Below are 24,031 nucleotides of genomic sequence, written 5' to 3'. Positions count from 1 at the left end.
GAGGAACCTTGTTGAGTATGTCCCAACGTAATATTTTATAATACCTTGGATTCAATCCCCCGGCTTTCCAACACTTGAACTTGGGATGAACTTAAAAATGGATTACGATTAGATTCGAATCTCATTCACACGTCAGACAATCAAACTCCGACTTAACGATATCCAACCAACATGCATCGTTCTTTCTTGTCCAGCTGAAAAAATCATTCGATTGCCCACTTCAGGAAATTAACATTGTTTGACTCTTACCAATGGTCACACGATCGATATGCACAGGTTCATAATACCCCTTAAAAGAGCCATTCGGTTTGAAAAGGCATATTGCTCGATCGATTAAGTGTATTGTAGTGGTGCAACTCTTTGAGTAAATAAGCCACTAAAAAGCTTCCGTTCTTTTAAGTTGCATATTTATTTGTGTTACGTGAACGTTTAATTCCAAATACATTAGATTATTGTTAATAATTGATAATTCTATACATTAGATTATTGTTATCTTTTATGCACCATTTAATATTATGTTGGTTCTAATTGATTCAAGTCTGGATAATGATTCAGATATTTAAGATTTTATAAATATATTAGTGCATCATTGTACTATTTAAATAAATACATCATTAATATGTAAGAGATATAATGTTCCACAAAACTCTCATAAATCATCTGTAACAACAAAACCAAAGTTAATAATGATTAAAGCAAATTACATTCTGAAAATAAGATAAAGTAACTTTAAAAGATGATAAAGGATAAACCATATAAGAATAATGATAGATCATATTATTCTATTATTTGACATATTTAATATATAAACAAACACTAAATAATTTACAATAAGAGCCACTCCAAAAATAATTATCATCAACGCGCCCACCACAATCTTCGTGCGGATGGCAACGGCCCTTGTGGGCCCCCCCTGACTTTCTCCTTCTCCATCATTCTTCTTCCAGCATCCACCTTTGCGCAACAAGTATCTGATCGCTCTAAAGCACACCCAAATCATGAAGAGACTGAGAATTCCGAACCAACTCATGAGAAGGATGACAGTGTAGAGCTGATAGGAAAATACTCGCACAATGGCGGTCGAGAATGCTAATGCCGTCGAGAACACCGCCAGCCATAGAATCCACTTTAGGATTCCCGTCACCATTTTAGTCTGTCTGGGCACACAACATATCAACAAGAGGATGATGCTCAAGGATGCAAACAACCCGAACATGTCGAACAGTAGGAATAACTCGAGATCATCTCTTAGAACTGCCTCCCCTTCACTTGAACTCTCATCAAAATTGACTTCTGCAATGGGGGGAGTCGGCCCACCATCATCTTTCTGCTTAAACCCACCTGGGGGGTTCAGCCCAGCTGCGAATGTGACGGTGGCGATCAACGTCGCCACCACCATTAGTGTTTCTGGTTTGTTGTTGTACTTTTCTTTAGGTTCAGAACGATTTGGTCGGCTTCTGTGTGACTCGACAGTGGCAGAGGCTCTGGCATCACCCGGTGACGATTTCGGCCGAGTCTTCCCTTCTTCTGCGGTGGTTCTTCCACCTGCTGCTCGAATCAGTTCTCCCAACAACAGATCTCCATGCTGGCAGGGTGAATCCAGTAGCATATCAAGGACGGTGTCGCCTCTCATGTTTGTGGCGTTAACTTCGATACCTCGCCGTCCCAGAAGCAACTTCACGGTCTGCATTCAATCGTATTACCAGAGCTATGAACAGGAAGTTCCTCGGTATTTCCATTTGCTTTTTTTTGATTGAAATGCAAAGAGTATTTATCTTTTGTTGTGGGAAAGCTCTCGTATCAGAAGGTGCAGAGATGCATAAACACCTTGTGAAGAAGAAGACAAATTCATTTCCTCTAGTTGGGATCAGGAATACCTACCTGGAGCTGTTTTCTGGCCACAGCAAGGTGCAGGACGGTGTTGCCTTTCGCATCTCCGGAGTTGAGCAGCTCATCGTTTTCACCTGCTCTGTTCAGCAAGAACTGCACGGTCTCGAAGCTGTTTGATTTCACAGTAAGATGAAGGATGGAGTCACCTTGCGATGTCACAGCTCGCGCGGACTCCGGGCACGCATCCAGTAACACTGTCAATACATCAAGCCTGCCTCGTAAGGCTGCAGTGTGGGCGGGCATGAAGCCATCGTTGTCGGTCGCCAAGCAGAGATTGGCAGCGGCTGCGTACTGCAGCAGCTCGTTCACCACGGATAAGTGGCCTTGGGCAGCGGCCAGGTGCAAGGCGGAAAGGCCTTCGCTGTTGCGGCCATGCGCGAGCTCCGGGTTTACGGCGAGGATCTCCCGGACCAGGTCGGAGTGGCCGAGCGATGCAGCGATGTGGAGGGGGCTGTCCGACAGGTGAGCCGCGGCGATGGCTTGCCTGTGGAGCAGGAGCCGGTCTTCTTGTAGCAAACGCCGCAACAAAGTGAGGTCTCCCGCATAAGCTGCTTCCTCTAGTCTCGGATCCATGCTTAGTTACACACACACACTCTCTCTCTCTCTCTCTCGATTTGGTCACAAACAACTCGAAGTTAGGACGCCTACATATAGGCTAAAAATCTCTAACGATTCCTCCCGCTCGGTCTTCTTGGTCCTGTCTCCATCAAGACGCCGGCCTTGTTGAAGAAGTCGTCTCCAAAAGGGTAAGTTGCTTCCTCTGGACTTGCATCCCATTAGTCTGGACTTGGTAGAATACTTTTCCTCAGCTTGCTTTCTCGTTCGCCGAAACTACCTAGAGAATGAAGCGAGACTGGGACAGTCGATGTGCGGTATGTGTTTGAGAATGTTGATGAAACATGATGGACTTATGATATAGCTTTTAAATAGTTTCAGCGAAACAGACCTCATCAACACCCTATTTCCATCTGGATGATGATACATCAGGAAGGAGGGATGGATGAATGAAAACAAGCTTGCAGATAATGGAGGCTTGTGATTGGAGCAGTTCCTCCTTCTTGTACAGCCTGTCCTCACCAGACGCCAAAGAGACGACTTGGTCATCGAGCTCACAGTGGCTCTGCCGTCCATTTGAGGCTTGTGATTGGAGCAGTTCCTCCTTCTTGTTGAGCCTGTCCTCACCAGACGCCAAAGAGACGACTGGGTCATCGAGCTCACAGTGGCCACTGCAGTCCCGTTTAAACATCTTATCCCAAGGAATCGATGCGGTGTAAACGCAGCGAGGGAGACGAAAGCCGAACGGCGAGTGGGATAGCAACAGCGTGCGCAATTGTTCGGAGAAAAATTGGATGTTTTTGCAGACTTCAACAGCCGTGCTTACGAGACTTCTGTTGATGTTGATAGGAAGAGAGGATAGAGATATCAAATAGAGAAAGAGTACGAGAAGCTTTCAATCTTCTATATTTCTCTCAAGAAAAACATTTTTACAATTTCAGAAACTCTATTTGACTCGTTAGCCAACATATGGGGTTTATATAGTCCCCAAAGATACATTATATTAATTATATTCAAGATGAATCATTCTCTTTCAAGAAATTCTTTCAAGAACCAATAACCAATATGACTTATTTTTCTATAGACTTTTAATCCATTTTTTCTTCTTGATGTAATGAATCTCCCTCTTGATGCAATGAACCTCTTTATGACATTTGAACAAGTTTAATTCCAATATTCTCCCCCCTTAAACTTGTTCCATCTAGCATGCAAGTTTCTTTCGAAGTTGTTGAATATATACCTCTTCTTCAAGAACTCCATTAAGAAATGCTGATTTGATATCCATTTGTAAAATCTTCCATTTCATTTGAGCTGCTAGAGAGATAAGTAATCTTACTATCTCTAATCCAGCAACTGGCGCAAATACTTCTTCATAATCAATCCCATATTGTTGTTTATATACCTTCGCGATCAATCTGGCCTTATATTTCTCCACCTCTCCTTTTGCATTTCTTTTTGTTTTGAAGATCTACTTAACACAGATAGCTTGGTGGTCTTCTGGAAGTGTAGTAAGCTCCCATGTATTATTTTTGTTAATTGCATGAATCTCTTCATTCATAGCTTGTCACCATTTTTCATCTCTATAAGCTTCTTCGAAGGTTAATGGATCATATCCTGCAAAAAGATAAAATAAAGAAAGTTCATCATTGTTAGTATCAATCCTTCGAGTCACATCATATAGGTCCTGAATTGGTCTTGTCCTTCTTATAATTGGACTTCTTGAATCATGTGACCTAGCTGATCTAGGTGATGATTCTGGCAAAGCAACTTCGGTGCTTGTTTATATTATATCATCTTCTTCTGAAATTATAGCTTGCTTATGCTGCTCATCACTTTTCCGGTTCCAAATCTGTTGTTCATCAAACTCAACATCTCTTGACATCACAACTTTATTTGTGATAGGATTGTAGAGTTTGTAACCACTAGAATTTTCTGGATAACCTAGCAAAATACATTTCTGACTTTTATCCTCTAATTTTGTTCTCTTTTCTTCTGGTATCTTGGCAAATGCAACACTTCCAAAAATCCTCAAATGATCAATTCTTGGTTTTTGTAAGCTCCATGCTTCTTCTGGTGTAACATTACTAATTCGCTTTATCGGAAACCTGTTAAGCAAATAAACTGCATAAGCAACAGCATCACCCCAAAATTCTTTAGGAATTTTTCTTTCGTTTAACAAACATCGGACCATATTAAGGATAGTCCTATTTTTTTCTTTCCGAGACACCATTTTGTTGAGGTGTGTATGGCATGATAAATTGATGTAGAATTCCATTATTTCTACAAAAACTTTCAAATTCATTTGATATATATTCACCACCTCTATCTGTTCTTAAACATTTAATCTTACAACAACTTTGTCTTTCAACCAAATCCTTAAATTCTTTGAATTTGCTTAAAACTTCTTTCTTTTCTTTTAACATGTAAACCCAAGTTTTGCCACTATGATCATCAGTAAATGTAAGAAAATACCTGCTTCCTCCAAGTGTTATTGGATTGATAGGGCCACAAACATCCGAGTGCACCAGATCGAGTCGATGCCATGCTCTTTTTGTTCTTCTTACTTTGAAAGGCTTTCTTTCTTGTTTACCCATGACACATACTTCACAGAGTTTTGCTGGGCGATCAATTTTTTGCATTCCTGTCACCATATTATACTTTTCTAGAATTTTCAAAGCCTCAAAATTTAAATAAGCATATCTAAGATGCCAAAGTGTAGAAATATCCTCAATATCAGCTTTAAAACAATTTGATTGATAAAAAATACTCAAATGTAGAGGAAACATTCTATTCCTTGCCATTTTCACATGTGATATCAATGTTTTATTCTTGTCATGAATTGAGAGAGCCATATCTTTCATCTCAATTTCATATCCTTTTTCAAGTAATTGTCCCAAGCTTAAAATATTAATTTTCATATCAGGAACATAATAAACATCTGAAATGCATACTTCCTTGTCATTATTAAGTTCAAGGAGAATTTTACCTTTACCTCTTACTGGTCTTTGAGACAAATCGCCAAATGTAATAATCCCGGAATAACTTGTATCTATTTATGAAAATAGCTCTTTGATGCCACACATGTGATTTGAAGCTCCTGTATCTAGATACCATGTCATAGATTGGTCCTCTTTCAAATTATCATAACTCATTAATAAAACTTATTTACGTTCTTTTCTTCCTCAACAAAATTTGCCTTATCACCTTGATTGTTAGGATTATAATAATATTCAAAAGAATAATGTCCATACCTTTTGCAAACATAACATTGTATTTCAGACCTTTTAGAGTTTCTGCCACGTCCACGGCCTCGGCCACGTCCTCGACAATAACCTCGGCCTCTTTGGCTATAATTTTCTCCAACATCTTTACTGTTTGGAGATTCTTGATTGGTCTGATTTCTGCCTCCTCTTCCTCTTTGTCCTCGTCCTCTTCCTCTTTGAGAATTTGATTCTCTTTTATTTTCAAGAGCAAACTTAGCTTGTAGTGCTTGCTCCATAGTTTTCTCTTCTCCTCTTTTTGTAATCCTTTGTTCATGAACTTGAAGGGAACCCATAAGTTCTTCTAAAGATATTTTTTCCAAATCTTTAGATTCTTCGATCGCAACAGCAATAAAATCAAATTTCGGATCTAGAGATCTCAATATTTTTTCTATTACTCTCTGATCATTTACTTGTTCACCATTTCGTCTCATTTGATGAACAATAGAAATGATTTTTGAGAAGTAATCAGAAATGGTTTCAGAAGTACCTTGTTGTAATTTCTCAAACTCGGCTCGTAAAACTTGTAGACGAAGTTTCTTTATCTTATCAACACCACCGAATGCTCTTTGAAGCATTTCCCAAGCTTCCTTTGAAGTATTTGCTGGAGCGATGATCTCGAACATTGTATTATCAAGGCCTTGGTAGATTATGAACAAAGCCTTTTTCTCCTTCTTCCTTCTTTCTTTGAGTTGTTTTCTTCCTTCTGCATTCATTGCTCCTTCTTCTGCTGGACTTGGTTCAGCAAATCCATCTTCTACAAACTCCCATACATCTTGGGAGCCTAGAAGAACCTTCATTTGGATACACCATATGTCATAATTTTCTTTTGTCAATCTGGGGATAGATATATCAAATAGAGGAAGAGTATGACAAGCTTTCAATCTTCTATATTTCTCTTAAGAAAAACACTTTTACAATTTCAAAAACTCTATTTGACTCATTACCCAACATATGAGGTTTATATAGTCCCCAAAGATACATTATATTAATTGTATTCAAGATGAATCATTCTCTTTCAAGAAACCCTTTCGAGAACCAATAACCAATTTGACTTATTTTTCTATAGACTTTTAATCCATTTTTTCTTCTTGATGTAATGAATCTCCCTCTTGATGCAATGAACCTCTTTATGACATTTGAACAAATTTAATTCCAATGCTGAACACGTTAACCTAACATCGCCTTGGTGTCCTGTCCGGCTTATCAACTTCTTCAACCCTAACAGCGAGACTCGTGGGTCTCCATACCATTATCCCGGTCGTCCGTTTCCTTCAAGTTGTCCGGTTTCAATATTTTGATCGCTTTCTCGATCTCGTAGCTCATGACGATGCTAATTTTTTTTTTTTTCTCGTCTTCGTTGGACGACTTTGACCTCTTCGGATTTTGCAGCTTTAGCTGATCTAATATAATCTTCTTTACTTTTCAAAAGAACAAAAAAAAATCATCCACGCTTTGGGACAAGCCGACATGGTTCCCTCCATCATCACTTTCCAAGCAGTTTCAGCGAAAGAAAGATGGGAGTGGGAACAAAAAATCTACACAGGATGTCTCCATTTCAAGGATCCGCTGAAGCAATGTTTATCGATATATTAGCAGTCGAAATCTTTCATTTATTGTGAATATTTATTTGGATGGTACAAGTGGCAGAATTCCAATGGAATTAAGCATTCTGTGTAAGAGATCAAATCAATGTTTGTTAACCCTTCATATGTATGATTTATGACCCTTTTTTGGGATTTTTTTCCCCATTTTCAGTTTGAAGATTTTTATTGGCATGCCTTTTTTTATTATTTACAACCTATTTTTTTAAAAAATAATTAATAATTTGAAAATACACATAGAGTTGTCAACTACCTAGCGAATTGAATTACGCTAGAGTGCATCTAGCTTCTATATTTTTTTGGCAAGGGGAGTGGCTTTCAGAAATTTTCTTGATTATTACTTCAGATCTTTCGGGTGACTTTTGTACCCATGCTATCTAATAAGTTTTTTCTTTCTTTCTTGCGAAAAACAAAAAAAATGTATCTTAGGGTTGACGTTGACTTGCAATTTTTGTGATCTTCGTTTAATGATAATGTTAGTTGAGAAGATACCTGATTTGTAAATTTGCTGGGTCAACAAGAATCTTGATCCTTTAGGAAGAAGGATATTTTGCAAATTAACAATTGAATTTTAGATATTTGTGTCTTCAGGTCTAGAAAGATGAAAGAATTCTTTCCTTGTCTCTTGGATGTGTAAGTAGTCAAGGTATTATTATTATTATTATTAATTTATTCATGATATAGGATAATTAGTCTATCTATAAACATAATTTTTTTTTAATTTATATTTTTATAAATAAAAAATAAATGAATAAACATGATGATAATTTAGTTAGTCGATATGTCAATACTATATATGATATGGGAGACACGACATGTAGGCAATCACCGATACATCACTCCCATTAGGTAGACACTCTCTTTTCATTGGCCGATATGTCATGAGGGATCCCGCCTTATTAGGTTGGTAGCATGACACGATGTGTGGACTCGAACTATTTGATTGATATGTCGACTCAATCTCACAAGATCAATTATATAGCGTAGATTGAAAATTTGATTCAATAAATCGTTACTTCATGCTCCTCGAGCGAGTTTGATGCATGTTCCCACAATTTCTTGATAATCAGATGATATGTATAATCATTCTGAGTATATTTATTATGATCTCAATCTTATAATTATCCATTGCATCATAAAAATGTTCTCTAGGTATATTTTTTGTGATCTTATGGCTCAAGATAATTGGTTCCAATATCATCTATCGAACATGGGCCATCCTTTATGTGATCAAGATGCAATATTTACAATAAGAAATCCGCCTAAAAGAATTATAATCAACACGCCCACCGCAATCTTGGTGCAGATGGCAACAGCCCTTCTGGGGCCTCCGTGGCTTTCTCCTTCTCTATCCTTCTTCTTCCAGCTTCCACCTTTGCGCCATACGCACCTGATCACTCTAAAGCACACCCAAGCCATGAAGAGACTGAGGATTCCGAACCAACTCATGAGAAGGATGGTAGTGTAGGGCGGATAGAATCATATTCGCCTAATGGCGATCGAGAATGCTAACGCCGTCGAGAACACCGCCAGCCATAGAATCCACTTTAGGATTCCCATCACCGTTTTCTTCCGTCTGGGAACACAACATATCAACAAAAGAATGATGCTCGAGGATGCAAACAACCCGAACATGTCGAACAGCAGGAATAACTTGAGACTAGAAGTGTAGGGGGAACCAACATCATCTTTCTGGTTAAACCCACCTGGGGGGTTCAACCCAGCTTCGAATGTGATGGTGGCGATCAACGTCGCCACCACCATTAGTGTTGCTGGTTTGTTGTTGTACTTTTCTTTAGGTTCAGACCAATTTAGTCGGCTTCTGTGTAAGGCGACAGTGGCAGAGGCTCTGGCATCACTCGGTGACGATTTCGGTTGAGGCTTCCCTTCTTCTTCTGCGGCGGTTCTTCCACCTGCTGCTCGAATCAGTTCTCCCAACAATAGATCTCCTTGTTGGCAGGGTGAATCCAGCAGCATATCAAGGACGGTGTCGCCTCTCATGTTGGTGGCGTTGGCATTGATACCTCGCCATCCCAGAAGCAACTTCACAATCTGCATTCATTCGAGCTATGTGTCATAATTAAGGTGGCACACATGACTTTTGATTCTTATGATATTAAATGATCGTATCTATTAACGATAAAAGATGTAATTCTCGGATAGACGTGTCTTCCTAATGAATAGATATTAATTTTAAATTAATATTTTGACGAAAGATATCTTTTGTCACTATAAATTTGGAACATGATCCTCTCTCCATCCTTGGATCATATTTTCATCGATAGCATATGTCAAAACAAGGGAAAGTAGAATTATGTCAAGGTATTTTTTTTCAATTAAAGTTGATTTTTTTTATTATAAAAATCACTAAATCTAAAGATCATGAGATTTATGTTGTGCACAATGATGTTTTAATTGTGCAAGAATTAAACTCTTTAGATATGGTTTAGATGTGTTTTAATTGTCTGACCTTATCCAATGTTCAAAGAATGAATTAGAACAAATGAAAAGAATTCCTTATGTATCTACGTGGAAAGTTTAATGAATACCCAAACTTGTAATAGCTCACACATTAGTTTTACTATTGAAATATTGGGCAGATATCAAATTAATCCTAAATTTGACCATTCAAATGTTGTAAAGAAAATTTTAAAATATTTGTAAGTAATGAAGGATTATATAGGAGATCAAATAATCTCGAAGTAATTGGATGTTCAGATTCAGATTTTGCTAGATGTGTTGATATAAAAAAATAACACTTGACTATTTGTTCCTTTTAGTCAAAGGAGCAATTTTGTGGATGAGGGCAAAGCAGTCCATCATTGCTACATTCATTATAGAAGTTTAGTTTGTGACATGCTTTAAGGCTACAATTCAAATATTGAGCTCAAACCTCGTTTTCATGATTTACCCTTTTAAAAAAAATAAAACTTCATCATGATAATTTTCTAATAGTATTCTTCTTTAAAAATGAGTGCTATAAGAGTGCTAAACATATGAAAATGGAATATTTAGCGGTAAAATAAAAAGTTTAGAAACAAACAATATTAATTGAACATATTAGCATTGCCCTTACGATTACAGATCCATTAACGAAAGGATTATCACCCAAGATATTTATTGAACGTGTTAAAATAATAAGCACTCTTAGACATCATTATTAATATTATGTCATATTCATAAATAATTATTTAATATGATATTTTCATCGAGAACTTATTTCAAATAAAGGGGGTAATGGAGAAAAACCAGAATTCTGTTTATCTAAGTTATTTTTTAGGAGATTTAAATTTCTAAAATTATTAAATCTAAATATTATGAGATTTATGTTGTACTATGATGATGTTTTATTTGTGTCTGAATTTAATTTGAACATGTAGCTCCTTACTATTTCCATTTGCTTTTCGTGAATGAAATGCAAAATACTTGTATCTTTTTGCTATGACAAGGCTGTGTCTCAAGATGTACGGGACGCATAAAAACCTTGTGAAGAAGAAGAAGAAGACATTTAAATCTATTTCCTCTAATCGGGATCAGGAATACCTACCTGGAGCTGTTTTCTGGCCACAGCAAGGTGCAGGACGGTGTTGCCTTTCGCATCTCCAGAGTTGAGTAGCTCATCGTTCTCATCCGTTCTGTTCAGCAAGAACTGCACGGTCTCGAAGCTGTTTGATTTCACAGTAAGATGAAAGATGGAGTCACCTTGCGATGTCACAGCTCGCGCGGACTCCGGGCACGAATCCAGTAACACAGTCAATACATCAAGCCTGCCTCGTAAGGCTGCAGTGTAGGCCGGCATGAAGCCATCGTTGTCGGTCGCCAAGCAGATATTGGCAGCGGCTGCGTACTGCAGCAGCTCGTTCACCACGGATAAGTGGCCTTGGGCAGCGGCCAGGTGCAAGGCGGAAAGGCCTTCGCGGTTGCGGCCATGCGCGAGCTCCGGGTTTACGGTGAGGATCTCCCGGACCAGGTCGGAGTGGCCGAGCGATGCAGCGATGTGGAGGGGGCTGTCCGACAGGTGAGCCGCGGCGATGGCTTGCCTGTGGAGCAGGAGCCGGTCTTCTTGTAGCAAACGCCGCAACAAAGTGAGGTCTCCCGCATAAGCTGCTTCCTCTAGTCTCGGATCCATGCTTAGTTACACACACACACACTCTCTCTCTCTCTCTCGATTTGGTCACAAACAACTCGAAGTTAGGACGCCTATATATAGGCTAAAAATCTCTAACGATTCCTCCCGCTCGGTCTTCTTGGTCCGGTCTCCATCAAGACACCGGCCCCAAAACGTAAGTTGCTTCCTTCCCATTAGTCTCTGTTAATTTGGCAAGTCTCATAGTCCCACATTAGGAAAATCAGACAAGAAAACGTGCTTACGGTTTGGGTTTTTCTTGTTTAGTAAGCTGAAGGTGTTTTATGGCCTAAGAATATCTTCCTAAGGCATTTGTAAGTGTCCCTTTTTATAGTAGTAATTTGCTCCTCTTTCGTCCGTGGATGTAGGTCAATTGATCGAACCACGTATATCTGGTGTTCTTGTCTCGCTTTTATTCTTTCCGTTTTATTGTCGCAACGATGACAATAACAAAGATTGTTATCGAGAAATTCGATAAAAATGTCAACTTCGGCATTTGGCAACTCAAGATGGAGGCCATTCTGGTTCAAGACGGAGTTGATTTGGCATTTCAGGGTGCTGAGAACATTCCAGATGGTACGTCAAAGGAAGATCTTGCGGGTATGGATAAGAAGGCCCGATCTAGCATCATTCTAAATCTCTCTGACGAGGTTTTACGGGAGGTAGCTACGGAGACTACGGCTAAGAGCATGTGGGACAAGTTTAAAGCCTTGTATATAAAGAAACAGTGGAGAATCGTCTCTACTTGAAGCAGAGTCTATATATGCTTCGGATGACTGAAGGTACATCTATACTCTTACATCTTGATAAGTTTGATTCTTTGGTTATGGATTTGGAGAATATAGATGCAAAAATTGATGATGAGGATAAGGCTTTATTACTCTTGTGTTCTCTTCCCCAATCTTTTAAGCATTTTCGTGATACTTTGATTTATGGAAAAGAAATAGTTTTGTATCAATAAATTAAATCTACACTGAAATCTAAGGAGCAGATAGACAGGAATATCACTGGGGTAAGTAGAGAGAATCAGGTTGAGGGTCTGGTTGTTAGGGGGAGAATGGATAAAAGAGAATTTGACACTAGTAGATCTAAATCTAGATCTAAATCCAGACATAGAAATTTGGAATGCAGATATTGTCATAAAATGGGGTACATTAAATCTGATTGTTTTAAATTGAAAAATAAATTAAAGCAAAAGGGAAAACTTGTTGAGAAAACTATTGAGTCTGCTGAAGTTAGTGTAGCAACTGATGAGAATGTTGGAAATATTTTTTCTACTATTGATGACAGGACGATGTCTAAAAATGAATGGATTTTAGATTCGGGTTGTTCTTATCACATGTGTCCCAATAGGGATTTGTTTTCCACATATGAATCTTGTAATGGTGGAATTGTTTTGATGGACAATAATGCCGCATGTGATGTTGTTGGTAGAGGCACAATCCGAATTAAAATGCATGATGGTATTGTGAGGACGCTCACTAATGTTAGACATATTCCTGATTTAAAAAAGAATCTTATCTCTTTAGACACCCTAGAGGCCCTTGGGTGTAAATACACAGCTGAATGTGGAGTTATGAAAGTTTCTAGAAATGCTCTTGTTGTTATGAAAGCTTGTAGGTCTGGTAGCTTGTATATTCTGTAGGGAACTATTATCACAGGTTCGGTTGCAGTTTCGTCATCATCATTGTCTGATTCTGACATCACCAAATTATGGCATATGCGTTTGGGTCATATGAGCGAAAAAGGTTTGAGCATATTGAGCAAAAGAGGTCTACTTTGCGGACAGAGTACTGGACCACTTGATTTTTGTGAACACTGCACTTTTGGAAAGCAGAAAAGAGTCAGCTTCACTTCTCCGGCAGTTCACAAAACGAAAGTTACTCTTGACTATATTCATTCAGACCTTTGGGGTCCAGCTTATGTTCAGTCTAAGGGTGGTGCTAGGTATATGTTGACTTTCATTGACGATTATTCCAGGAAAGTTTGGGTTTATTTTTTGAAGCATTAAAGTGATGTTTTTCTAACCTTTAAACAATGAAAGGCTTTAATTGAGAAGCAAACAGGTAAACAGATTAAGCGGCTTCGAACAGATAATGGCATGAAATTTTGTGAAGTGACTTTGAAGAATTCAGCAAAAATGAAGGAATCGTTCGGCATCGCACTATTAGGATGACGCCTCAACAAAATGGTGTAGCCGAACGTATGAACAGAACACTCTTGGAGAGAGCAAGGTGTATGATTTCAAATGCAGGGTTGACAAAAGACTTTTGGGCATAGGCGATTAATATGGCATGTTACGTTGTCAACCGCGCTCCTTCTACAACACTTGACTTTAAAACTCCGGAGGAAGTTTGGCCAGGTACTCCTGCTGATTACTCTGATTTTAAAATTTTTGGGTGTCCAGCATACATGCATTTAAATGAAGGAAAATTAGAGCCTCGAGCTAAAAAATGTATTTTCCTTGGGTATGCTTCTGGGGTGAAAGGATACAGATTATGGTGTTCTGATCCCAAATCCCCAAAATTTGTAATCAGTAGAGATGTTACTTTTGATGAATTGTCTATGTTATCTTCTAAAGAGGATTCTACTAGTTGTACAAATGATAGTGCGCAGAAGCAGGTGGAGCTTGAGATTAGTAGTTCAGATTCCTTTAAGTCGAACTCTTCTACTCAAAGAATGCTAGTAGGTGGTCCCGAGTCTACTGACACAGATGATCCAGAGGAAGAGCAATATTCCATAGCCAAGGATAGACCACGGAGAGATATTCGACCACCACAAAGATATGCAAATTTGGTTGCATATGTTTTGTCTGTTGCAGAAGAGACAAGTGAAGTTGGTGAGCCTACTTCCTACTCATATGCATTTTCTTGTGATAATTCCGCTAAGTGGTTGATTATGATGAATGAAGAAATTGAGTCTCTCCATCGGAATAGAACTTGGAATCTTGTGAAGCCGCCTTCGGATAAGAAAATTATTGGATGCAAATGGGATACTATTGCTGAGGGAAAGGTCCTTGTTCAGAAAATTCATACGAAAGACAATCCAGCTGATATGCTTACGAAGCCTGTTCCAGTTTACAAGTTCAAGCAGTGCTTGGACTTGGTTGGTGTTCATTGTTGGTGATTGCTCGTTGGGGCTTTTATGAAAAAGGTGGAGCAAGTTTTGTTGGGACATGCCAAGGTAGAGATTTGTTAGTTTGGCAAGTCCCATAGTCCCACATCGGGAAAATCAGACTTGTTGTCTCGTTTTGGAACTATAAATAAGGGTCTGGGCTTTGAAGTCAGAAGTACCACAGGTAGCACAAGAGGCACCACAAGAAAACGTGCTTCCGGTTTGGGTTTTTCTTGTTTAGTAAGCTGAAGGTGTTTTATGGCCTAGGAACATCTTCCTAAGGCATTTGTAAGTGTCCCTCTTTTATAGTAGTAATTTGCTCCTCTTTCGTCCGTGGATGTAGGTCAATTGACCGAACCACGTATATCTGGTGTTCTGGTGTTCTTGTCTCGTTTTATTCTTTCCGTTTTATTGTCTTGTTGGATTGCCAAAATTACCTTGTGGTAAATTTTCTGGGGCTAGCTCTAACAGTCTGGACTTGGTAGAATACTTTTTCTCAGCTTGCTTTCTCGTTCGCCGAAACTATCGAGAGAATGAAGTGAAGGTGGGACAGTCGATGTGCGGTCTTTGTGTTTGAGAATGTTGATGAAACATGATGGACTTATGATATAGCTTTTCCTAACTTTTCTTCACGTAGAAAATGACAGACACGGCCTGTCTACTATCTGATACGATCGATCCATATGACGATGTGTCCCCTAATATCCACCTACAGAAACCCGAGTAAAGGTCAGGACAAAATTAATAAATTATATAAGTCTATCGGATTAAGTAAGATACATTATAGTATTTAATTATAATTATAGATCAATAAAAAGTTTTGATTAGTCCAAAATTTCTTAGGAGATTATTTTGATGAGAGGGATTCTTCTAATTACAATAATTTCTTCCTAAAACCTATCTTCACTTAAAATTTTAATCGGTAAATGAGTGGGAGATGCCACAAACGACGAGGAGCTATCAAGGCAAGCAGATTTAGTGGATGGAAATCATACATATGAAGGGTTAACTAACATTGATTTGATCTGTTGCACAGAACGCTTAGTTCGATTGGAATTCTGCCACTTGTACCATCCAAATATTCACAATAAATGAAAGATTTCTACTGCTAATGTATTGATAAACATTGCTTCAGCGGATCCTTGAAATGGAGACGTCCTGTGTATTGATAAACTAGTTGGAAAGTGATGATGGAGCGAGCCATTTCGGCTTGTCCCAAAGCGTGGATGACTTTTTTTTTCTTTTGAAAAGTAAAGAAGATTATATTAGAATGGTCATGAGCTACGAGTCTCGCTGTTAGGGTTGAAGAAGTTGATAAGCCGGACAGGACACCAAGGTGATGTTAGGTTAACGTGTTCAGCATGCAGTCTCGTAAGCACGGCAGTTGACGTCTGCAAAAACATCCAATTTTTCTCCGAACAATTGCGCACGCTGTTGCTATCCCACTCGCCGTTCGGCTTTCGTCTCCCTCGCTGCGTTTACACCGCATCGATTCCTTGGGATAAGATGTTTAAACGGGACTGCAGTGGCCACTGTGAGCTCGATGACCCAGTCGTCTCTTTGGCGTCTGGTGAGGACAGGCGCGACAAGAAGAAACCTCGCCTCCAGAACAGGAGGAACTGCTCCAACCACATGCTTACATGTATATGTGTTCTTGCGTCGAGTTATCTGCAAGCACATCTGGAGACTAATTGAGCATGGATCCGAGACTAGAGGAAGCAGCTTATGCGAGAGACCTCACTTTGCTGCGGCGTTTGTATAAAATTCAATTGTTCAATTGTTGACCAGCAAACTTGGAAATCAAATTTCTTCTCAATGAACATTATCATTAAATGAGGATTACAAAAATTGCAAGTCAACGTCAATCCTAACATACTTTTTTTTTGTTTTACAAAAAGGGAAAAAAAAAATTTATTAGATAGCATAGGGTACAAAAATCACCTAAAAATAGTAATTAGATGCACTCTAGCGTAGTTCGCTAGTCAGTTGGCTCCTCTATTATATTTATGATATACATTTGTGATCAAGAAAGAGTGAAAATATCTTAACAATAGCATAATCTCATTAGTTCTATCAAAGTCGAGATGTACCACTTAGTATGTCGACGAGGCACTTAGAATCAATTTTGACATGAATACAATTAATATCATCTGATAAGACTTTAGAGAGGCTATGATGAATAGTCGTTACTTCTAACAATTAAAACTCCGGAGGAAGTTTGGTCAGGTACTCCTGCTGATTACTCTGATTTTAAAATTTTTGGGTGTCCAGCATACATGCATGTAAATGAAGGAAAATTAGAGCATCGAGCTAAAAAATGTATTTTCCTTGGGTATGCTTCTGGGGTGAAAGGATACAGATTATGGTGTTCTGATCCCAAATCCCCAAAATTTGTAATCAGTAGAGATGTTATTTTTGATGAATTGTCTATGTTATTTCTAAAGAGGATTCTACTAGTTGTACAAATGATAGTGCGCAGAAGCAGGTGGAGCTTGAGATTAGTAGTTCAGATTCCTTTAAGTCAAACTCTTCTACTCAAAAATTGCTAGTAGGTGGTCCCGAGTCTACTGACACAGATGATCCAGAGGAAGAGCAATATTCCATAGCCAAGGATAAACCATGAAGAGATATTCGACCACCACAAAGATATGCAAATTTGGTTGCATATGCTTTGTCTGTCGCAGAAGAGACAAGTGAAGTTGGTGAGCCTACTTCCTACTTAGATGCAGTTTCTTGTGATAATTCCGCTAAGTGGTTGATTGCTCACTACTTGTTGCTTCTGCCTAATCTACGATTTACTACAAATTGCTTACTAACACAAAAGTTAATGTCCACAAATCTAAAATTTTCTTCCCTAAGCACACCTCTCCTACTACTCGAAGGACAATTTGCAATCGATTTCAAATCTAGAAGAATAAATTTTCCTTCAAATACTTTGGCAACTTGATTGCTCCCCGTCATATTTGGATTTCGAGCATCAATAGTGTCACTAAACCTATCACCAACAAGTTGGGTCCTGATAGCACAGGTTTTCCATCCACTAAATCTAATTGTCGTTTTCCATCCGGTTGGGATTGATGGTCTCGTTTATGGCATCTCCCACTTATTTACTGAATCAAATTTTTTTAAAAAAAATTATTGCACCGTCGCCTTTCAACCTCGGACAGACTTGTCGCACTTGATATCTCTAACTCTAATTTGTACTATCTTTGTCTTATTACGGATGAGACTTTTCTCTGTCTCTTCTTCTATAATTGTTTTTCTTTGGAAAGATATCAAAACCAAACTTTTCCTAGCTCTATGAAGATTCAAATCTTGACTTTAAAGCCTCCAACTCTAAGAGCCTTGATTCTAGTGAGATTTGGAGGGCCATGAATGATTTGGATCTTTAAGTAACTCAAAACTCCTTTCAATAATCTAACTTAGAATGATTTCTTTTGTTTTTTATTATGAGGAGGCTAATTCTCTTGAAGTCTCTATGAAAAGATCTCGCTTAGAGATTTTTTAGACTAGGCCTCAATCTAAATGGCTAAAATTAAACTGTGATAACTCTTTCAATCAATACTAGTGGTGTCTCTTTTGCTAGTTGTAGATATTGGAGGAGATGGAGCATTCTCTTATTAGAAACAACGATTATTTATCATAGCCTCTCTAAAGTCTTATCGGATGATATTAATTGTATTCATGTCGAAATTGATTCTAAGTGCCTCGTCGACATCCTAAGTGGTACATCTCGACTTGGATAGAACTAATGAGATTTTGCTATTCTTAAGATGTTTTTCACTCTTTCTTGATCACACATGTATATCATGAATATAATAGAGGAGCCAACTGACTAGCAAACTACTACGTTAGAGTGCATTTAATTACTATTTTTAGGTGAGGAGAGTGGCTCTCAGAACTTTTCTTTTCCTGATTATTATCTCAAATCTTTAAGGTGACTTTTGTACCCTATGCTATCTAATAAATAATTTTTTTCCTTCTTGCAAAACAAAAAAAGTTTGTCAGGATTGACGTTGACTTGTAATTTTTGTAATCCTCATTTAATGATAATGTTAATTGAGAAGAAATTTGATTTCCAAGTTTGCTGGTCAACAATAATGATAAGGATTTCTAGCAAATTAACAATTGAATTTTCTACAAACGCCGCAGCAAAGTGAGGTCTCTCGCATAAGCTGCTTCCTCTAGTCTCGGATCCATGCTCAATTAGTCTCCAGATGTGCTTGCAGATAACTCGACGCAAGAACACCTATACATGTAGGCTTGTGGTTGGAGCAGTTCCTCCTGGTTCAGGAGGCGAGGTTTCTTCTTGTTGAGCCTCTCCACCAGACGCCAAAGAGACGACTGGGTCATCGAGCTCACAGTGGCCACTGCAGTCCCTTTGAGGCATCTTATCCCAAGGAATCGATGCGGTGCGGACGCAGCGAGGGAGACGAAAGCCGGACGGCGAGTGGGATAGCAACAGCGTGCGCAATTGTTCGGAGAAAAATTGGATGTTTTTGCAGAAGGCAACATTTCATCAGATTGGATGCCGTGCTTACGAGGCTGCATGCTGAACGCGTTAACCTAACATCACCTTGGTGTCCTGTCCGGTAGGACTCCGTCCGGCCGATCAACTTCTTCAACCCTAACAGCGAGACCAATGGCTATCATCTCTTGAATCCAGCGAACACTAGTGCTAATTTCAAACGTGTATTTAGACTTTTGTAGCTCCCTAATCCGGATCTCATTAATAGTTCTAGGATGTAACTTCACCTTTTTCAGTAGTTTCAATGAAAGAAAGAAAGGAGAAGGAATTGGCGTTGACTTGGATTTATATTTCTTGTAATCCTCATTTAATGATGATGTTACTTGGGAAGAAAACTTGATTTCCAAGTTTTCTGGGTCAACAAGCAAATGACTCCAATTGGGCCAACACCGTGACCCCCGAGTTCGATAATATCATCCCATAGCTCATCGATAGTCGGACGATACACAGAATCATATTTAGCATTCATAGTGATATCAATCTAATAATTGTCTTATTCCATCATAAAAAGGTCCTCTATGTGCATTCTTAGAGAATTTTTGACTAAATATACTTGACTAAACCATCCAAACTTGACTAAGTTCATACCAGAGGAACCTTGTTGAGTATGTCCCAACGTAATATTTTATAATACCTTGGATTCAATCCCCCGGCTTTCCAACACTTGAACTTGGGATGAACTTAAAAATGGATTACGATTAGATTCGAATCTCATTCACACGTCAGACAATCAAACTCCGACTTAACGATATCCAACCAACATGCATCGTTCTTTCTTGTCCAGCTGAAAAAATCATTCGATTGCCCACTTCAGGAAATTAACATTGTTTGACTCTTACCAATGGTCGCACGATCGATATGCACAGGTTCATAATACCCCTTAAAAGAGCCATTCGGTTTGAAAAGGCATATTGCTCGATCGATTAAGTGTATTGTAGTGGTGCAACTCTTTGAGTACATAAGCCACTAAAAAGCTTCCGTTCTTTTAAGTTGCATATTTATTTGTGTTACGTGAACGTTTAATTCCAAATACGAACAAATCCTCAAAGGAAATTGCAGTGCTGTTATACACTCAGTCAGCAGAAAGATTTTTCCTCTAAATGTGTGCTTTCTAATTTTTTTTTTTTGTGTTAAGTCCTTTCCTAATAGTTTAGACTCTTAGGTTGTGTGGTCATCAATTAAATTTTTGAAGATGGTGCGAGAGTAGACTATGAGTTTGAATCATATATTTATATATTTTTTTTAATATTTAATTAAAAATTATTCGTACAATCACTATTTTTCATTTATGTTTGTATTCATACATATGGGACATACATATATTCGTATTTCATTCATACATCAAAATTAAATCGTTTTGCTTATGAGAGGAGATATTTAAAGTATATATTGTGTTTTTTTTTTCTAACTATGTAAATTCTGAAGATCTTTGATCATCCAATTCAGTGTTTAAGAATATTATATCGGTATATTGTGTAGTATTTCAAATTTAATCTGAGGTTCTAATTATAAATGTAAAGATTACCGGAATTAAAATATAAAAAGTAAAAAAAACAAAGGCTAAGTGGGAGCTGTGGGAGATAAAGAAAGAACACAGAGGCAAGGAAGAGAAGAAGAAAAAGAGAAGGGTGAAGAAGAAAGAAATAGGAGAAAGAAAGATGGAAACGGAAACAGAGAAGAACAAAAGAAGAAGAGGTGGGAGAAGGAAAGAGAAAGAGAGGGAGGATCCTCTTTAAGGAGAGAGAGAGAGAGAGAGAGGCCATAGATCAAGCTAAGAAAAAGGCTCCTTCTACCCATCCACGTTGAAATAGATTTTTTCTTATTTGATTGGTAGAATTTATCTTTTTCATTCCACGTTGAAATATAATTTTTCTTATTTGATTGGTAGAGCACGAATTCATAGATTATAGAAATACACAACCATTTCTATTTACGACGAGAATTTACGTATAATATAGGAAAAAGCATCAAAGAAAAACTGATGAGTTCTTTTTGAGAGAGGATAGGGAGGCATCAGCTATGAGAACCTAAACGAGAGAATGAAAGAAAGAAAAGAAGAAGAACAACAACAAAAGGGAAGGAAGGAAAAATTTAAAATTTAAAAAAAATCAAGGACTCAGTTTGATATCAGATGAGTTCAGATGACTACAGAAAATATTATATTAAGTATGATTTTGAAATCTCTTATATTCTTATTAATTATATTTGTGTATTGAATTATAGATTGATACATCCTGATGTACTACGTTAACTAAATATTTATGTTGTGAAGGAAATAAAAGGAGAAAAATTATTATATTAAAAAAAAAGGAGAAAAAAAGGGAAATTTGAGAGCTATATGTTTGTATAAGAACATGGCTATCAAAGTGAGTATCTGATGATTCCGTCTAGTTTGTTTTGAAAAGTGTTAATGCATTTGTTTGAAATTGATAAAACACATATGATTTACCAGATTTATAAATATTTATTATTTAAAAGTATAAAAAAATTTTAGATGTTTACAATTTGGGAAAGTATATGGTTTGAATAGTTATTTATTATTTTATAAGCATTTTAAAGTTATCTTATCAGAATTTATACAAAAATATATGTTTAACATTATATTTAAAAATGATTAAAGTATATATAATTATTATTGGTTTCAAATGATATATAATTATATTAGTCTTGAAATGAGATACAAAAAGAGACATGTCGAAACCCATAATTTGGTAAACAGTAATTGATATATTATTTTCTTATATGATCAGTATGAGTATGATATGAAACCTATCAATCCGGGTTATATATTAGAATATATTTCAAAGGCTAGATTCTTTTGCATCTTGATACAAGGAGATATGCGTTACCTACACATTAAGTGTTAAACATGATTCACGGTTTTATCACAGTAATATAATGTTATCATAGCCATTGATATTATTACGATTTGTATTTGAACATTTACATTCTAACTATATTTATATTTATGAACCCCTAGTTATATTTATATGAATGGTAATTATAATGTCTTATGTTATTGTATGTGACACTAGTTATATTTATGCTTTTATTTTGAAAATATTATTGGCAAGCCATGAATTTAAAATGAATATAAACTGATGTTTTGTAAATTTTGTATAAATACCAAGGAAGACTTGGTATTTATGTATATTTCAAAAGCATATATCGAAAGCATAAAGAATTTATGTATTTCTCAATTTTCAGAGGTGTAATTTATTATATGATTATTTCTTAATTTTTCAGAGTTACGCAAAAGAAGGATGATGGATTGAATTATGTGATTAAATTATTAAATAGTTATAAAATGTCCTATGGATAGATTAGCTATGAATTAAATTATATAATAAATATCCCATGGGTGATTAATTATGAACTAGATTATGCAATAATTATACTCTAAAAGTTTGCATTCCTGCAGACAAACCTTTAATCTTCTCCGGCCACTTTAATGCATGAGTTAGTATTTGGTTTTAGACAGGAAGAGTAATTCAATGTTGCTCTCTTGTTCTTCCTTTCATCTTCTTCTCTCCATACAAGTACAATTACTTTATTCATGTACATCATGCATCTCTAATTTATTTATATATAGGAGTCCGATGATAGTCCTAAATCTATTTCCTTGTGAACACCTTGTGAAAAGAAGAAGACATTTAAATCTATTTCCTCTAATTGGGATCAGGAATACCTACCTAGAGGTGTTTTCTGGCCACAGCAAGGTGCAGGATGGTGTTGCCCTTCGCATCCCCAAAGTTGAGTAGCTCATCGTTCTCATCCGTTCTGTTCAGCAAGAACTGCACTGTCTAGAAGCTGTTTGATTTCACAGCAAGATGAAGGATGGAGTCACCTTGCGATGTCACAGCTCGATCGGACTCCGGGCACGCATCCGGCAACACTGTCAACACATCAAGCCTGCCTTGTAAGGCTTGCAGTGTGGGCGGGCATGAAGCCGTCGTTGTCGGTTCTCCAAGCAGAGATTGGCAGCGTCTGCGTACTGCAGCAACTCTTTAACCACGGATTCATCAATCCGTGCTAATTAAATGATTACTATATGAATCCGAGAGAAATAGAGAAGAAAAAAAGAAACTAAAATCATGATGCATAAAAATAAACCATCTTAAATTATGTGTTCCACGTTATATATGTTGGTGAATAAATGTGTCGTGGCTGGTAAGTTAGCACGGCTCGGTCCACGATTGATGTCGGGAGTCTTCTACCGATTGAATTGGACGTTGAGGTAGGCCGGGCTCTCGCAACAGGGTGTTGATCAGCGTTTCTCAGTCCGGGCGTCGTCTACGTTGACCAGTGTGTCTCTATTCCCGGGCTGGTTGGCAGCTTGCCTTCGTTCACTGGATGGCGATTCCCATGTTGAGATGCTCGCGGCTTGGGGGTGACCGCTTACCTGCAAAAATAGCTCTCGTCTAGTGATTCTTGACTTTGGCCCCTCCGACGAGTAAGTCAGTGTTGAATTGTTGTTGCCTCCCCTTGGCAGGATGCCAACCATGGGCTTTTATATTATTGTTCGAGGGTTGGTTACATGTGGGTTCGACATGGCGACTGATCCTTAGGGGATGAGACGGTACTGTATGATCGACCGTTGTCCTGGGACATGTGGGACGATGTTAGATGACACCGTCCCGAGCTTCCGAGATGAGACATGTCAAACAGTGTCTTTGTACAAATTCTGACTTAGCGTGTGGGGGTGCTCCCCTTGCCGACCCGGCTATAATGCGACGTGACATCAATTGTAACATATTTTTGACCCAAAATATATCTTATTATTATGTAAATATTCCTACATTCTAAACCTAAAACTGTGATGATTGATGAATAGGAAATGAGTACTGTCGATAACGATGCGGTCCTATTTGCGACTCAACCATGCATCACGATTCCGATTCCAAACTTACACTTGTATTGTGGTACGACCATGGCATGACGTCGTCTAGGAAAA

The 24,031-nt window shown here is 37.9% G+C and overlaps 1 protein-coding gene across 1 annotated transcript; it reads right to left on the bottom strand.

Annotated features, from left to right (window-relative positions):
• Positions 1–754: 754 nt before the first annotated feature.
• LOC135626293 (uncharacterized) lies at positions 755–11,466 on the bottom strand. The gene is made up of 5 exons (XM_065131499.1): positions 10,857–11,466; positions 8,937–9,361; positions 2,873–3,278; positions 1,882–2,469; positions 755–1,684 (listed from the first exon to the last, which is right to left on the bottom strand). Exons 1-5 carry the CDS (start codon positions 11,436–11,438, stop codon positions 773–775), a joined length of 2,913 nt encoding a protein of 970 aa, XP_064987571.1. The 5' UTR covers positions 11,439–11,466; the 3' UTR covers positions 755–772.
• Positions 11,467–24,031: the final 12,565 nt, after the last annotated feature.

The sequence above is a fragment of the Musa acuminata genome, chromosome BXJ2-11 (assembly GCF_036884655.1).
Source record: "Musa acuminata AAA Group cultivar baxijiao chromosome BXJ2-11, Cavendish_Baxijiao_AAA, whole genome shotgun sequence".
Classification (NCBI taxonomy): Eukaryota; Viridiplantae; Streptophyta; class Magnoliopsida; order Zingiberales; family Musaceae; genus Musa; species Musa acuminata.
The sequence above is the reverse complement of the archived record's forward strand: the minus strand, read 5'-3'. Positions and strand labels throughout refer to the sequence as shown.

Coding starts and splice junctions, on each gene's coding strand:
- LOC135626293 (XM_065131499.1), bottom strand. CDS start 11,438: ATGGATCCGAGACTAGAGGAAGCAGCTTATGCGGGAGACCTCACTTTG. Junction 2,470..2,872: donor ATCCATCCCTCCTTCCTGAT/GTATCATCATCC, acceptor GTGTGTGTGTAA/CTAAGCATGGATCCGAGACT. Junction 1,685..1,881: donor TGGCCAGAAAACAGCTCCAG/GTAGGTATTCCT, acceptor GATTGAATGCAG/ACCGTGAAGTTGCTTCTGGG.